Here is a 16,773-nt window from a genome sequence, read left to right as displayed (position 1 = left end):
TCAGTATTTTTTCTAATTTGTTTAAATACAACAAGTGTTAGTAATCAACTTGAGTTAATAAAATGATATATTTTTAAAAGAGATCATTGAGGGGCCAGCCTGTGGCACAGTGGGTTAAAGCCCTGGTCTGCAATGCCAGCATCCCATATGGGCACTGATTCAAGTCCCAGCTGCTCCACTTCCAATCTAGCTCTCCGCTATATCCTCGGAAAGCAGTGGAGGATGGCCCAAGACCTTGGGCCCCTGCACCTGTGTGGGAGACCCAGCGGAAGCTCCTTGCTCCTGGCTTCAGACTGGCACAGCTTCAGCCGTTGTGGCCATCTGGGGAGTGAACCAGTGGATGAAAGACCTAACTCGGCCTCTACCTCTCTCTAGCTCTGCCTTTCAAGTAAATATCTTTAAAAAAGAAAAAAAAAAAATCATGGGAGTGCATGTATTTGTGTCATTTTAAAACTTACTGGTTTACTTTTTCTCAATGAATTTATTTCTTCAGGAAAAACTACTTATTCTAAAGCCAAAACCAAATAAGTCTAGGCCAGTTATTTTCTAAATATCTGTTTCTGGAGACTTCCAGTATGTATGGAAACTTCCAGTATGTGTAGTATATAAATGTAGAGCTGCTTTTGTTGGATGTCAAATGGAAGTGGGAAAGACAGGAACACACCTTCTTCTTGTGCCTCTTTTTCCAGGTACCTTTGAGGAACCAAATGGCTATGTAGACAAGAACTGGAAAATTAGTCTAAATTATGATGTTTAATTTAAAGCAACCACAAAACCAAATAGTCAGCTATTACTGAGCTATTTATCATGGAGTTGAAGGTGTCTAATTTATAAGGTTTCTGAATTAGACTTCAGGGCCTATGTTACATTTTATTACAGTCTACAACATAAGTGTAGACTGGCAAGAATTAAACTAAAAGCCTGTTTCACAGCTGTTATGCATCTGGGAGTTTGGTTAAAAGGGGCTAGCTTAGTTTAGCCTGAATTGTGATAAAAAGCAGGGTCTGGAGGCCTTTTAACTGAACTCCTGTGCTCTGATCAGAGCTGTATTTAATACAGGCCCATAAGTCCACATAGTTATAATTTGTAAGAGACTTTAGGATATCAGTAACTTTTAAATCTTACCATGTGAAAAATGATTATGTCACCTGTGGACTTTAGAAGTAGTAAGCAAGCTGGAATAAAGGAGATGATCAAGCCAAATGTTTCTAAAGCTACTCTAATTTTGTATTCACAGTGTTCTATTTTGGTGGTATATTACTGGTTTTAATAGGCTTTAATAAGGAATTTTAATTCTGATAAATGAATGCTTCATGTCAGATTTGTTATACCACTGGGAAAGATGGGTTACTTTTTTAATGCCACCCTTATTACATTCTGGCTTTTTCACAGGCTTGCAGATGGGTCAGGGGCTGTGGAGAGTGGCCAGAAACCAGCAGCTACAACAGGAAGGCTATAGTGAGCAAGGCTACCTCACCAGAGAGCAGAGCAGAAGAATGGCTGCAAGCAACATTTCTAACACCAGTCATCGTAAACAAGTCCAAGGAGGCATAGATATATATCATCTTTTGAAAGCAAGGAAATCTAAAGAACAGGAAGGATTCATTAATTTGGAAATGTTGCCTCCTGAACTAAGCTTTACCATCTTATCCTACCTGAATGCAACTGATCTCTGCTTAGCTTCATGTGTTTGGCAGGATCTTGCTAATGATGAGCTTCTCTGGCAAGGGTAAGTTAAACCCACCAATGTTTGATTCAGATATCTCTAAGCATAATTATGCTTTTTGTAATATAAGTATTATGAAATATGTTTAACTTGGGCTTGTGCTTTATGTTGCTAGAACCTAGAAAACTGAAAGTGTGATTTGACTTGTATAGTCAAATTTGATACTGGGAAAAGAAATACAATAATGGCTTTACAATTAGATGAGAGGTTACAAATAGTTATGTGTTGTTTTATTACAAATGAGAAATTGTTAGCTTATTCTAAAAATAAGACAAAGTTGTGAAGTGAGAAGTCACAGTCCAAAACTTGGATTCTTCACTCCCTGGTATAGTTTGTGCCTCCCATTAGTATCCCATTTGAAGAATCAGTGTAACTTAAAAATCAGTAGTCTTCAAATGCTATTTTCTTCGTTGGTAGCAAATTGAGTATTTTTACTTATTTGTTTATGTACTTATTTCTTTTATATATGTATTTTTACTTATTTATATATTTTATCAAAGGTGCCTGTCAGTATAAATTCTAACGTGAAAATCTTACCAACTTTTTGTTTCTCCAACCCACCATTTCATCAGTGACATATGTAAATAATAAGAAAGGAGATAAATAATCTACATTTTCAACTTAAACTAGATTATTTAGAAATTTTAGCAGCTATTACATCAGATTAAATTGAAACTACCAACATGTGGTTGAATAGAATGTGGTTTTTTGTTTGTTTTGTTTTTAAATTTTATTTGATATCAAATTTCATGCATTTCATATATATAGATTTAGGTAAATAGAATGTTTTATTGAGCGTAAATTATTAGTCCTTAGATAGTATCACATACCTATATAAAATTATGAGTATGTGAATTCTTTTTTTTTTTTTTGAGTCATGAAAATGTTACCAAACCTAAAGGAATCATTGGGTAATATCACTGAATTATAGTATAAATTAGCTTGATCACTTCTCAGTGGCTAAACATAACAATTATTAGTATCATTTTGTTATTCTTCAGTTACTTCTTATAGTGAAGATACTGTGAGAAGAAATGGTATTAATTAGTGTATGAAATAAGTTTTTTATCAAAGGAGCATAAGAAGAAATGAAAGTACTTTAAATCTGACTCATTTCTTTATAGTCTCTTTTTCTACATTTTGATAGGCACCACCAGCTTAATTTGTCTTAATATATTTGAACTTGAAAAAATATTTACATCTAAACTTCTCTGTGCTCATTCAGAATGTATTCTCACTTGAGGCTTAAATCTAGATTGTTTATCTCTGAAAGAAATGCTTCCTTTATTGTTTGCATAATTATGCCCATTTTTATGATACTTGGAATTTTTTCTTAATGTTAAATTGCTTATACTTGAAATTAAATGCTGGCTGGATTTTTATTTAATAATTTTAAGTGTGTTGAATACTTACTGATATTGGGAGATTATGGCTTTCACAGCTATAGCTTAGTGATGTAACTGAAGACTTCTGAAATACTAATTTCCTAGAAAATTCATTACAGTTGCCACTTTAGAATCAGTTATTCATTTGGTTGATAAAAAAATTCAAGAGTATAAATTAACTATTGAAAGGGTAATCTCATAAAATTAGATATTTCAGCTACCTCTCCTCACACATTTTGATGTGATAGACTGTTCTTTTTTCCTGTGCTCTGTGTGTGCGCGTGCTCTTGCTCAAGGCCGGCAGAGTAAAAACAGAGAGAGTGCCTATCCACTGGTTCATTGCCCATATGCCAGCAGTGGCTAGGATGGAGCCTGGGAGCCAGGAACTGAATCTAGGTCTCCCACAGGGTAGCAGGAACACATCATTGGACCATCATTGGACCATCATTGTTGCCTCCCAAGGTCTGCATTAGCAGGAAGCTGGAATCAGGAACCAGAGTGGGGTATTAAACGTGAATCCTCTGATGTGTGCCTGCCCCTGAAGTAGAATCTTAAAAATAGCTTTCCTTAATATCATAGCTTTTGATGTATGTATTGCAGTCATGGCATTTGAATTTCTGATTCTGTTGTTTTTTTTAAAGATTTATTTTAATTTTGTGTTGTTAATATATGTACTGTGAAAAAGATTGACCCCCCCCACCCAGAAAATCTTTTTTTCCACAATTTAGTTTTATTTCACAATACTTAATAAATCCCATTTAGCTTCTTGATAAAAATTGTTAGCTCTGGAGTAAGAGTCATTCATTGTGTTCAAATCCTGCCTCTATCAGGCAACTTTGTTGTCTCTGTGTTTCTTAGCTGTAGCACCAACATCAGAGAATTATTGAAGATGAAGCAGGTTAATGCAATTAAAATAGTTAAAATAATACCTATAATCTAGTAACTGTTAGTTTTTATTCCTGTTGCTACTAACTTTATATGGCAGCATCCATGATATATATATGCAGTCCTCTGTTGACCTGATTGAGATAGGTATTAGTTACGTTATATAAGTGAGGAGTGCAAAATTTTAATGGGAACACATAATAAATATGTCATCATGTTTAATCTTTGTAACCATTAATTAGACGCTATCAAAATTGCTAGATTTAAGGCATCTATAATACTCCAGTGCAAAAAACAAGTACAAAATAAAAATTTTAAACTTTAGAGCTATAAAATCCACTTTTATGTCATTTCAGATTACTGTTTTATCATGTGTATGAATATTGAATTTAGAAAATGAAAGCTAGTAATGTTTTCCTGTCTCATTGTTTTTCATTTTTACAGGTTGTGCAAATCCACTTGGGGTCACTGTTCCATATACAATAAGAACCCACCTCTAGGATTTTCTTTTAGAAAACTATATATGCAGCTGGATGAAGGTAGTCTCACCTTTAATGCCAACCCAGATGAGGTAAGTGAAGAATTTAAATTTTTTTTCTCATGTAGATGTTATTACTATCTTACTACAGATTTCCAACATAATAAACTTACAGGTAAAAATACCAAACCATTGAAAATACCTTTTCAATTGCTGAAAAGCCCAATATATTTTAAGTTATTGCTAGTATGACGAAGTCATTTTTCTCAGCCTTACTATGGCATAGTCTAATCTTTTCACCTTCTCACTTTGTGTAGCAGCTTCCATAACATAAATGCAGTTGTCTACTGACCTGATTGAGATTTATACAAAACCATCATGGGTAGAGAACATAAAATTTTGATGGAAACCCAGAATATGTTCATTAAATTTTTTCTGCAGTACTTTCTTACTATTTATTGTTTCTGTTCAGCAGTGATATTTATTTGTCAGAGATAATCACAAAGACTATCATTGTACCTTCTGACACATCAAAATATTATCTTTTAATAATGCCCTTAACAATGTAAATTCCATGTGGACATGGAAACTAGTTTTAAATTCTGTTGTAAAACTGAATGTGTGTTATTTGATTCTTAACATAATATGGGAAAATGATCAAAATGGACTTTTTTCTATTCTCATTTTAATGTATCCTGGAAAAGTTCAGATTTTCAGAAGTGTTTAAATATCTATTAACATTATTCTTAGAAACCTAAGTGCAAATCATACAACATTCAAAGGTACTCTTTCTTAGTCTATTATTTTCTGTGATAAAATTTCAGTGGCAGGATAATTTTAATTAATTTTTAGAAACTAATCCTTTTTATTTTTTATAGATGTATTAAGGAATGTCTATATCATATAGCTAAATTATTTTTAATTATCTTAACTTTTGTTATAATTCAGGAAATGTCTCTCCCATTAGAGTATTTGCATCTTAAGCAGAAATATTGATTTTATAAAATGCATTAATACCAATGATTTATTTTTAAAATTGCTGTTCACTTTTTATTTTACATAAATAAAAATGAAATACCATTACAAAATATTGCTGATATACACACTTCTTAACAGTTAATGCTTATCCCTACAAATATGAGAATAAGTATTATAAAGCCTAATACATAAATTCAAGAGATTTTTATCTGTACTCACCCTGCTATGCAATAGAACACCAGAACTTCTTACTCCTATGGAACCCTAACTTAGTATCCATTAATCTACCCTTCCTCTTTCAGTGAGTAGGAATCTGATTCTCATAATGAAATTAGAATGACTTGTAAGAGGTTAACATTCAAATTATACATTTGGAAAAAATATACAATTTTCAGAATCTAATGCTCTTTCTTTAGATCGAAAGGTAAATGAATGGATTAAAGTCATCAATTTAGGTTTTGTTACCTATCCACTTCCAAATTCAATGAATGGCCTGGTTTCGGAGACTTCATTATTCTGAATTCTTTATTACTTGCTGCTAATTGACAAACATTATAATAAGATACATATTTTGCATCAGACTGTTGATATAACTGAATGATGATGACTGGAGAAGAACTGGGACAGAATAGAGCACAGTATTTGACTCTGTATGTAAGAATCAGGAAAGGCAGCTGTTTGTAAGCTCCAGTCTTACTGTGCCCAATTTATCAAGACGTATTGACCCATCATAAATTATACTGGTAATGACTAAAGCAGTCATCTTCAATTCATCTGCTTTGGAAATGTTACATTCTAAAAAAAAATATAACTTGGTAAGTATTAAATTATACATTTACAAAATCAAAAAAATTGGTAACTGCAGATGTTGGTTGTGGTAAGTAGTCTTTCCTTGTTAAAGTACCAGTTTTTAAAACCAATTATAAAATCTCTTTTCTTATCCAAAAACATAAACACATGTAGATATAAGTCCTTATATCCTAGAATATGATACAGATAGTTTTAAATACATAAATTAGAGAAACTAGATATAAAAATGTTTCATCTTTATAGCTACATATGTTAGACTATAGACTTCTTGCTTAAACGTCTAGAATGTTTGGAAGACAGAGGCAGAGAAAAAGAAGTATAATTCAAGTCTTTTTCCTGATATCACTAAGAAAATTCAATTCTTAAGTCAAATGCTTGCTTGCTAAGAAAGAGGATTGGAGTTATTAACAGAAGTGAGATTTTTAGATCTTCAGATTTTACTTATCCATCCTACCTTCCATTGTTATTGAGAGTTGGCTGTATTTTTTTTGCTCACTGGCCTTATTTAAACATATTCTGGAGCATCCTAGGAGTATTGTTTCACCATTCTGAAAGAGCCAGAAAGCACTGCCAAGAGGCATAGAGCTGAACCACACAAAGTGTCTTGTGGTTCTAAAATTCTGATTCTATGCTTTTATAAATATCAGTTGCTTGGCAAGTATTACCTAATAGCAAAATAGAATTTTGTCTTTACCAGAATGCACTTGGAATATAAATAGGCTCTCTTCCCCCTCCCCCCAAAAAAGGACACTGAAATACATTTAACAGTTTTGGAATTATTTTTATGACTATATACTTTCTTTTATTGACTAACATAAATAATCTCAATTTGGTTTGCTTACCAAGTCAATTCTTATATTGAAATCATGTTAGTGAAAGAGTTCTAGTAGATGGTCTTACATAAAAATTATCTGTATTGAGTCATACTTTAGCCAGGTCATTAGAATGACTCTTTCCAAGTTTTTGAGTACTAGAAATAAGGGAGTACTTTTTTAGAAGTTGATTTTCCCCCCACTCACTGGAGCACATCAAACATTATTTTGGGTTCATTTAACTTCAAGCAGTAAAATAGTTTGGATGAAATGTTTAAATGTAAGTGGTGTTTGTTACAGATGCCTAAGATGTATATAATTGCTCAGTATTATAAAAAGTGTACTTTCCCATAATTTCTAGTTTTGTACTTAACATTTTAATAGCAAACATCATTAAAATATTATAAAAATAAGAATACTTACAGCCACAGGGAACAAGATTCTCCAAAGGACACCGTTCATGTCACGGATATGGGTAACCAAACTTCACAGCAACTGCTGGCAGTGGCTTATGGGGTGGGGGAGAACATCTGCACAGTTTGTGGTACGATTACCAGCACGCTATTGTTATATGCATGACATTGTGATTTCAGCTGTATGTAACGTCTTGACCTTGTGCATGAGCTTGTGTATTTTGTGGAAGGTGACTACAGTGTAGTAAAGGAATGTGCTGAAAATCATCTGTTTACATTAAGTTGTATTTCCTCTGCATGTACAATTTGTGTGTGTCAATTTTATGCTACTAGCAATAATACAATAAAGTAATTTTACTTACCAATGAGTAAGCTCTATTCCTTATCTGTGTTTTGAATTAAACCATTTTCTTGATATAATAATTAAATTTAGAGTTCCAAAAATTGGTAGTGAACATGGTTTAATTTCATTATATTATAGGCTTATTTTTGATTGTATAAATGTGCTTTTAAGCAGGTGTTGTTTTTTTAGTATCTTCATTGGGGTCAGATAAAAAACAATTGGGATTTTTTTAAATATGTAGGCATAATTTTTCTTCTTTTCATACAGAAACACCCAAATATGTTTTGCTAGATTGATCTTTGGTAGAAATTGATTATGCAAAATGTTTTGAATTTGACCTATACAAACTGCTTGTTTATTTGAGAGAGAAGGAGGGAAAATAGTAGGAAGAAAGAGATAATGACAGATTGTTAGAGAAAAGAGCACTCCCATGCTCTGGTTCACTCTCTAGTTGCCTATCATGGCTAGAACTGAACCAGGCCAAACTGGGAACTCAATACAGGTCTCCCAGAAGAATGTCAGGGACCCAACTACTTAAGCCATCACTTCCTCCCTAGGCCTGCATTAGCAGACTGGAGTGAGGAACTAGAGCTGGGTATCAAACCCTGGTTCTCTGTCTTGGCGCATGGGTTATCTTAACCAGCACCACATCACCTCTACACACAATTGTTAGATGAAAATGCATGATTTTGGACCAGCTTTAGTGTAAACAAGAAATTTCTAACAACTAGCCAGTATAGAAAGCATCTCAGGAGTTTATGTTCACTTTTTTTATTAATAGTATCAAGTATTGATTTTTACTGAATTTTTTACTTTAGTATACAGCAACAAAATGTTCATTACTGGTACTACACAGCATAACAGTATTGATTATCGTATATGCTTATTTATAGTATTTTTCAAAGCATTTATAATATAATTTTTCAAAAACTTTTATTAATTTTGGGCCTGTATTATCATAATGGGTTAAACCACTGAGACTGCAGCATCCCATATAAGTGCCAGTTCAAGTTCCAGCTGCTCCACTTCCCATCCAGCTACCTGTTAATGACCTGGGAAAAGCAACAGAAGTTGGTCCAAGTGCTTGGGCTTCTGCACCCACAAGGGAGACCTGGATAAAGCTCCTGGATTCTGGCTTTAGCCTGGCCCAGCCCTGTCCATTGGGGCCATTTGGAGAGTGAACCAGTGGATGGAAGATCTCTCGGACTTTCAAATAAGTAAAATCTGAAAAAAAGAAAAAAGAGAAATAAGGTTTTTTTATTAAAAAAAACTTTTGTTCATTGATGCACGTTGCCAATTTCTAACAAAGGATGTTGTATACAGTATTACCCAAATGTATTTGACACTGTGTGTGTCCCCCTCCCATCTCTTTTTTTCGGAAAGGACCATTACAGATACCACATTTTAGAGATATAATAGTGTCGATTATAATCTTAACTGTATATAAACAGGTATGTTAGAATGATTAGAATGCTCTGCTTTTCATTTGCAAATTTCTGATGTAGCCTCTCTTCTGAAAGTCTGTAGGTATGTAATTACTTTGAATTACTTTGTTTTCTTTTCTTTGGTCTGTTAGCACTTGTTACAAAAAAAAAAAAAAAAAAAAAAAAAAAAACTGAGAGTTGAATTGAGTCTGCACAGACTGAAAAGAATTTTCCATGTTTTGTATTTTGACTGCCATTTAATTTGTTAAGAAAAATGTTCTCTTAAGAATAGGACAGTGAAAGTGAAAACAATACTGAATTCAAATATCTGTAGATATTGGTCTGTCTATGCCAAAAAATTTGGACCTAATAGAGCTTGTATCATTATCTTTAGTATCTCATTTTGCGCACTGTTAACTCTTAGTGTCTCTTGCACTATGGGAGCATTCTCAGTGAAGGATGACAGGCCACTAAGATGCTTTTTATTTTGGAAAATATACTGTCTTTTGAGGTTTTATCCATAGTTCTATAGGTCTAAAAATTTATCTTTCTACTGAAAGTAGATCAGTCTCAGAAATAAACCTGTGTATGGGCAGTAGAATGTGAACCAGGTTGACAGATACATTCTTAGAACAATGCCTGATAGCATAAAGAAGAAGATAGATTCAAATTCTTATTTTTTGGCTATGACAGAAACTAAATCTATTGGCTATGATAGAAACTAAATCTATTAGGAATAATTGAGTTCTCAGTGCTCTTTACTATTCTGTTGCACTCAGTCAGTTCCACATTTTGGGGGCTGCTGCTTGGAATACCCAATTCCCCCCTTTATAAATCAGCTACAGGACTACCAGCTGTCATTTTACAGCTATGAGAGGTTTAGCAGCGTATTGAGAATAGTATATTGGAAAGAAAATACTGGGTCTGCGATAACATAGGACTAACCATCCTGGAGCTATATTAATTTGGAACTCATTATACAAGATATTTTTTTAAAGTGAATTTATCTCCTTGTTTTGAATTGGGGTTTCTTTTGTTTACAATCAAAGCCATGTTGATGTCGTCTTATTATCATTATTACAACTCAAACACATCCTGAATGCAAAATATTTTAAATAAATATTGTTAATCCTTATTAGCAAATCAATTAGTTCATCTTCAGATTTGCTGATGAGAATTTAATCAGAGTAGAAGGAGCTAATAGAGAATAATTGAATGCAGCTTAACTAACTTCTCCCTGTATGAGAATTATTTGCCCATTGGGGCTAAAATGTTCAAGTTCTTTGGCAAAGCCCTTTCCCTTGATCAGCATTAGAGTCAAAGTACAAATTTGTACCATCCTCTGTCTAAACAAATCAATACCGTCAACCAGCTAGTTCCTACTAGACAAGTCATGCTAAACCGTTCACTTTTTTAGGGCACTATGGTATGTGTGGATTTGTATATAGATATGTGTGTATCATATTTCTTTTTATTCTGATCTATCAGGTGATTATATGGTTAAGAAGGCAACTCTATCCTGTGTCTGTTAGGTAAATTTTATTTTGCACCTTTCCCTAACAGTCTTCCATTATGGCAGTCCACCTCCTCCCTTGTCTCCAGGACTCATTCAGACACTAGATGTTGAATCAGTCCACAGAAGGAGTTTGTACAATCAGAGTAAAACTCTTGGAAACTTCAGAATGAAATATATTTCCTAGACCATTTTCTAATCATAATCTAATTGAGAAAACGAGATTTAGACCCTGCAGTATTCCATAGCATATTCATCAGTCACACCACTTAATACATTTTGATCTTGTTTTCCTAAATATTTTTAAATTGCAAATTATAAATTTGAAATGCTAAAATGAACAAGGCATTTTTATTTGAATTTTACTTTTTTGTCAATTAAATAAATGTACCTTGAGATTTTTATAATGTTGCTTTGAGTATTTTTAGTACATTTCAGAGAAAAATGTTTTCCTTTTATTAAATTGTTGTGTCCTATGTGACCACCTTGATACTTCCAAAATTTTTTCCTGTGTCTGATATGACCACAGTTTCCAGGAAACTTGGTGTCACTTTATAGATTTAAGGTCTCAGCTCTAATGTCTCTTCTACATGTCTTCCCTACATTTAGCAGTTTTACCAATGACAATAGAAGTCATTCCAAAATATGAGGGCTTTATCAGAAATTTGAGAAACAATATTTCCTTAATTCTTGGATTCCACCAATTGTAAGGCATCCATCAACTTAATTGCAGCTACTGAAATATGGGAATGTGAAGGAAACACTACATTTTGAAACTACCTATCATGTACATTTATCCATAAGATTAAATAACCATTCGCTCTTTCATATTATAAGCTTTTTCAAAATAAAAGCATCATTATAATCCAATTGTTAACATTTTTGTGACCACTTTTGGCCATTAGCAGTTAAAAATGGCATCAGAGTGATACGCTGCTTTTGATGGTTTGGATTGGTGACTCCAACTTTTGGGAATGTGTAATTTGAGACATTTCAAGATATGTTCTGGTTTTATCTACCCTTCATATTGGTCCAGTTTACAGATTTTTGATGGAGGATGACTTTACATTATTTTCCTCTTTTGCCTTCTAGTTGAATTATATAATCTGTAAAAATTTACAACTTGTCTTAAAAGCCAGCTGTAAGCTTTGTAGACATAGATTCAACTATTCATCCACATATAAATAGTTACTTACCAGTTATGTGACTGACTTTAGGCAAATTATTTAGCCTCCCTATGCTTCAATTTTCCCATCTGTAATTTTGGGACAATAATAGTATCTAGACATATAATAACAATAATAGTATCTAGTTTTTTGAAGATTAAACATGTTCAGTGTTAATGCCTGTAAATGTTCATCAAAATGTAGCTATATAATGACTTAAAATACACAGAGCCAGGGACTACTCTAGGCCCTTTGGTTCTTCTCCTTGAACTTCGAATTCCAACAGATAATTATTTGGCATCTGAGTAATAGTTCTTTATGAAATATATACCAGTCACAACATCTAAAAGTTTTGTTGTACCCTTTATCTCTAAGTATGTTTTCTAACATGTGCCAGCAGTCTTTTGCATACACAGTAACACCTTATTTCAATGGTAATGCTTAGCTTCATCTTTTTTTAATACATCTTAAAAATAATTAGGAGTCCAAAATCATATTTAAATTAGAATATGTATCTTGGCTAAAATGGAAGTAGGATAAACCTATCTTTCATTACAGAAATAAATACACACATGTACCAGCAAATCCCAAATTGCTTCTCTTGTCTATTTTAAGGACTTTTTTGTAATGTTATGTATGTTAAAATCATTTCAGAGCTATTAAAATTGTTCATAAATGTACCTATTAGAATCTAAGTAATGTGATAAAACTATAACATTCATTTATTAGTTATTTAAATAGTTTATATGTATATGGCAAATGCAGTATTTGTGTGTGGTTTTTGTAAAGCAAGAATTCTAAATTAGCTAATATCAATGTTTAGATCTGTTGTTTTCTCATCACTTTGAATGTTATTAATCATACCTTAACCTAATGGAGTTTTATTTCCATGTTTTTATTAGGACACTGCTTTTTAACAACAGGTTAGAAATAGAAAAGGATTTTCTAAGAAACCTGCTTCAGCTACCAGAAACTTTTTCAATAATAATTAGAATAATTAATGCTATATTTAGTTGTAAGTAGTAATTTGTCATTTAAGAAGTATTTTCATATCATCTTATTGATCCATCCTATTGCAGTGTATCTGTGGGAGATACTAGATACAGAGATGTGAGCCTTTTGCTTTGCTTTTTTTTTTTTAAGTTTATTTATTTATTTAAAAGAAAGAGAGAGAGAGAGACAGAAAGAGAGAGATCATCCATCCATTGGTTCACTCCCCAAATGCCCACAACAGCTAAGGTGAGGCCAGGCTAAAGTCAGGAACCAGGAATTTCATACAGGCCTACCATGTGGATGACAGGAACTCAAGTACTTGGGTCATTATATGCTGCCTCCCAGGCACTTTAGCAGGAAACTGGATTATACATGTGGAGTAGCTGGGACTCAAAAAGGAATCTCTGACATTGAATGTGGGCTTCCCAAGTAGCAGTTTAACCTATCCTGATACAGCTCTTTTTTCTGTTTGAGGCTATTAGAACTAATTAATAGAGGCTGTTATTATTTAAAATTTTCAATAATGAGATCCATTGTGATTTTGTCTGTGTCTTTACTAATTCTTGAAAAACAAGGAGAAAGATCTGTCATACCTCTCCTCCATTTTCCCTGGACTCCATTGAATAGAGTTTTCCATTTTCATTTAGTTTTTCTTCAACTGTCCTTCCTTTGTGTAAGATTTCCTATTGATATCTTTTATCAGCAAATAGTTTATGGTGTATATGTGACTGTTCTTAATAATTTCTCAGCATTTTGACCTTTAATCTGCTGAAGTCCTCCATAAATTTTGCTGAGAAGCTGAAATCCTTGCCAATAGAAACAACAGCCATAAACTGATTTGCTTCCATATCAAATACTCTAAACCAAACAATGTGACTCTTCATCATGCTTCATATGAAATATAATGTTATATTGTTATGATTCATTTCAGTAACTCTGTCAGAGAGCATTAGCTACAGGATATTGACACTGTCTTATCTGTTCACATTTCTTCCATATAAGAATGAACAATTTATACTCTATTTTTCCTAGGGAAGAAAGTAAACTGAAATCTGCAGTTTAGATTTCCAGTTGAACTGGAAATCAAAATTGTCTTTACATTAATTTCCCAGTTTTCATTACCCTCTTTCCTCTAGTCTTCCATTAGATAGCCTAGTTATGGGTTTGTCAGTAAGAGGAAACCTAGTTACTAATAAAGAATAATCTTTCTACATCAATATTAAAAACCTGAGACCAGATCTTACTTTATTCTTTGAATCCAGCAACTAGATTATTAATAACAGTTATAATATGTATAAACACCTTAACTGATAATTAATAGAAGTATAAGGAAGTATTCAGGTCTCTCCCTCTGAATTTTTGATAATTTCATCTGTGAAATAAGCTAACAATAGACATATTAATAAAGAAAAAAGCATACAAATATATTGACCTGCAGAAACATAGGGGCCATACACAAAACATGAGACCTGAAGAAAATAGCAGATGGTTGAAACTGAAATATCACGATGAGCTACAGAATGAAATGGGGACGTGAGACTGCTGTGGGATATGTGGTTTTGCCAATTACAGAAGGGTGAGGGAAAGCAAATCCATTGAACAAAGGTTGTATTTTGAAGATGAAGTCTCTCTTGTAGCCATCATCATATGACCACCTGTGATAATCTGTCTGGCCCAGTTTCTTCTTACTCTAGAAAGATCTTTCCTAGGCAAATGGGGAATATCAGATAGAACTAAGCTACTGCCAGCATCTGCTGTTTACTAATTTATAGAGACATAAATTTCTTTTTACAAAAAGGCAGGTTTTTTGGAGCCATTCTACATCTGCAGCCCCTCTGAATAGCAATCTGGAATTACAGGGATAATCTTTTTTGATCTCTCTCAAAAGTAGTGTGTAACACTTCTGGATTAGGTGATAAATGTCAGCATTAAAAATAGGGGAGGGGCATGAATATGCCCAGAAATGAGAAAGCATTACAGCAGTTAGAAGAATGAAATAAAATAACAAAATAAAAACATAGACATATAGATTTATATTTTATCACTAGTAAATATTATGCATTTATTTTCCTGCAACCAAAAAACAAGGCATTGCTTTTTTATTTAAGAATAAGCAACCCTAGATATATTATGCTCAGTTATTCAAATTCTGTAGAGTTTTTTTTTTTCCTTTAACTATGGAGTACATGTCCTGATTAAATGAGAGAGAACTGTTAGACTGAACAAAATTAATAGATTTTTCCATTTACTTTAGCAGTCTGAAAGCACTGTAGAAAAGAAGAAATAATATCAAAGCACACATCTTTACCACTGCTGCTATTTTTCAAATAAGACAATGGGAATATTTCCATTTGACCTGCAGAGAGCTACCTTATGATGTAGCAGTTATTTTTATTATCTAAAAAGTAAAGTTTTCATAACATTATATCTTCATTTTTACATTACTTTTAAAGTGAAAATGTTACCTATCAAATTAAGTTTCATTGGTTCATTCTACTGTAGTTAAAATATATACATGGTAGTAATATCAGTTCCCATATTGAATGAAAAGTAAGAAATTAAGATTGAACTTATTTGTTTTATATATATTTACTGCTAAAATTTAAGGATTGTTAATTTTGAAAATCTTAAATGTCCTTTAAAAAATAAAATTGAGGTATCAGTTGAGATACCGTATGGGGTGCCCACACCCATATTAGAATGCCTGGGTTTGCTCACAGCTCTACTCCCCAGTCCAGCTTTCTCCTGGTGTTTGCCCTGGGATAGTGGATGATGGCTCCAGTAGTTGAGTCCCTAAAACCTGCAAGGGGAACTTGGATTGAGTTCCTATGTGCTAGCTTCAACAGGCATTTGAGGAGCGAACCAGCAGATGGGAGATCAATTCCCCCCTCCCCTACTGCCTTTTAAATAAATAAAATCTTAATTTTAAAACAGCAACAATAATAAATATAGTATCCAGTTTGATTTCTATTATATAATACACTAAAGATAGATTTATATTATGGTACTGGACTTTACATAGTATATAAGAACAAAATTGAAAAAAAAAAAAAAGCTAAATCAATTTTCCCTTAAGGTTCTTTAGAAAAAGAAATTTGGGTACTGGTGTCATGGCGCAACAGGTTCAGCCACTGCATGTGTTGCCAGCATCCCATATAGGCAATCCAGCTCCCTGCTAATGTGCCTGAGAAAGTAGAAGATGGCCCAAAAATGCTTGGGGCCCTGCACCCACATGGGAGACCTGGAAGAAGCTCTAGCTTCTGGCTTTGGCCAGTCCCAGCCCTGGCCATTACAACCATTAATCTTTAAAACAAAAATGAAATTTCTTCCATGAGATCTGCTGAGAAGAGCTGTTATGTAGTGTTTCTGCCAGGTATCTGTGCCAATAACCAGTACTTTCTTTTTTTCTTTTTTAAGATTTATTTTATGGGACTGGCACCATGGCGCAGTGGGTAAAGCTGCTGCCTGCAGTTCTGGCATCCCATATGGGCAGCAGTTCAAGTCCTGGCTGCTCCTCTTCCAATCCAGATCTCTTCTATGGCCTGGGAAAGCAGTGGAAGATGGCCCAAGTCCTTGGACCCCTGCACCCGCATGGGAGACCCAGAGGAAGCTCCTGGCTCCTGGCTTCAAATCAGCACAGCTCCAGCAGTTGTAGCCAACTGGAAAGTGAACCAGCGGATAGAAGACCTCTCTCTCTTTGCCTCTCCTTCTCTTTATTTTTTTTGTTTGAAAGTCAGAGTTACAAAGGAGAGAAGGAGGCAGATCTTGCATTTACTGGTTAACTCTCCCAAATGGCTGTAATGTCCAGGGCTAGCCCAAGCCAAAGCCAGGAGCTTGGAACTCCTTC

The 16,773-nt window shown here is 33.6% G+C and overlaps 1 protein-coding gene across 2 annotated transcripts in view; it reads left to right on the top strand.

The window, feature by feature from the left end:
* FBXO8 (F-box protein 8) overlaps nt 1-16,773 on the top strand; it is a 54,737-nt gene that overhangs the window by 23,528 nt on the left and 14,436 nt on the right. For both annotated transcript variants that reach the window (XM_008249924.4, XM_070068302.1), the window contains 2 exons: nt 1,393-1,729; nt 4,441-4,567. In XM_008249924.4, coding sequence (XP_008248146.1) covers nt 1,401-1,729; nt 4,441-4,567 — 456 coding nt within the window. In that variant the 5' untranslated portion in view covers nt 1,393-1,400. The remainder of the gene's footprint in view (nt 1-1,392; nt 1,730-4,440; nt 4,568-16,773) is intronic.

Source organism: Oryctolagus cuniculus, chromosome 2 (assembly GCF_964237555.1).
Source record: "Oryctolagus cuniculus chromosome 2, mOryCun1.1, whole genome shotgun sequence".
Lineage (NCBI taxonomy): Eukaryota > Metazoa > Chordata > Mammalia > Lagomorpha > Leporidae > Oryctolagus > Oryctolagus cuniculus.
The sequence above is the reverse complement of the archived record's forward strand: the minus strand, read 5'-3'. Positions and strand labels throughout refer to the sequence as shown.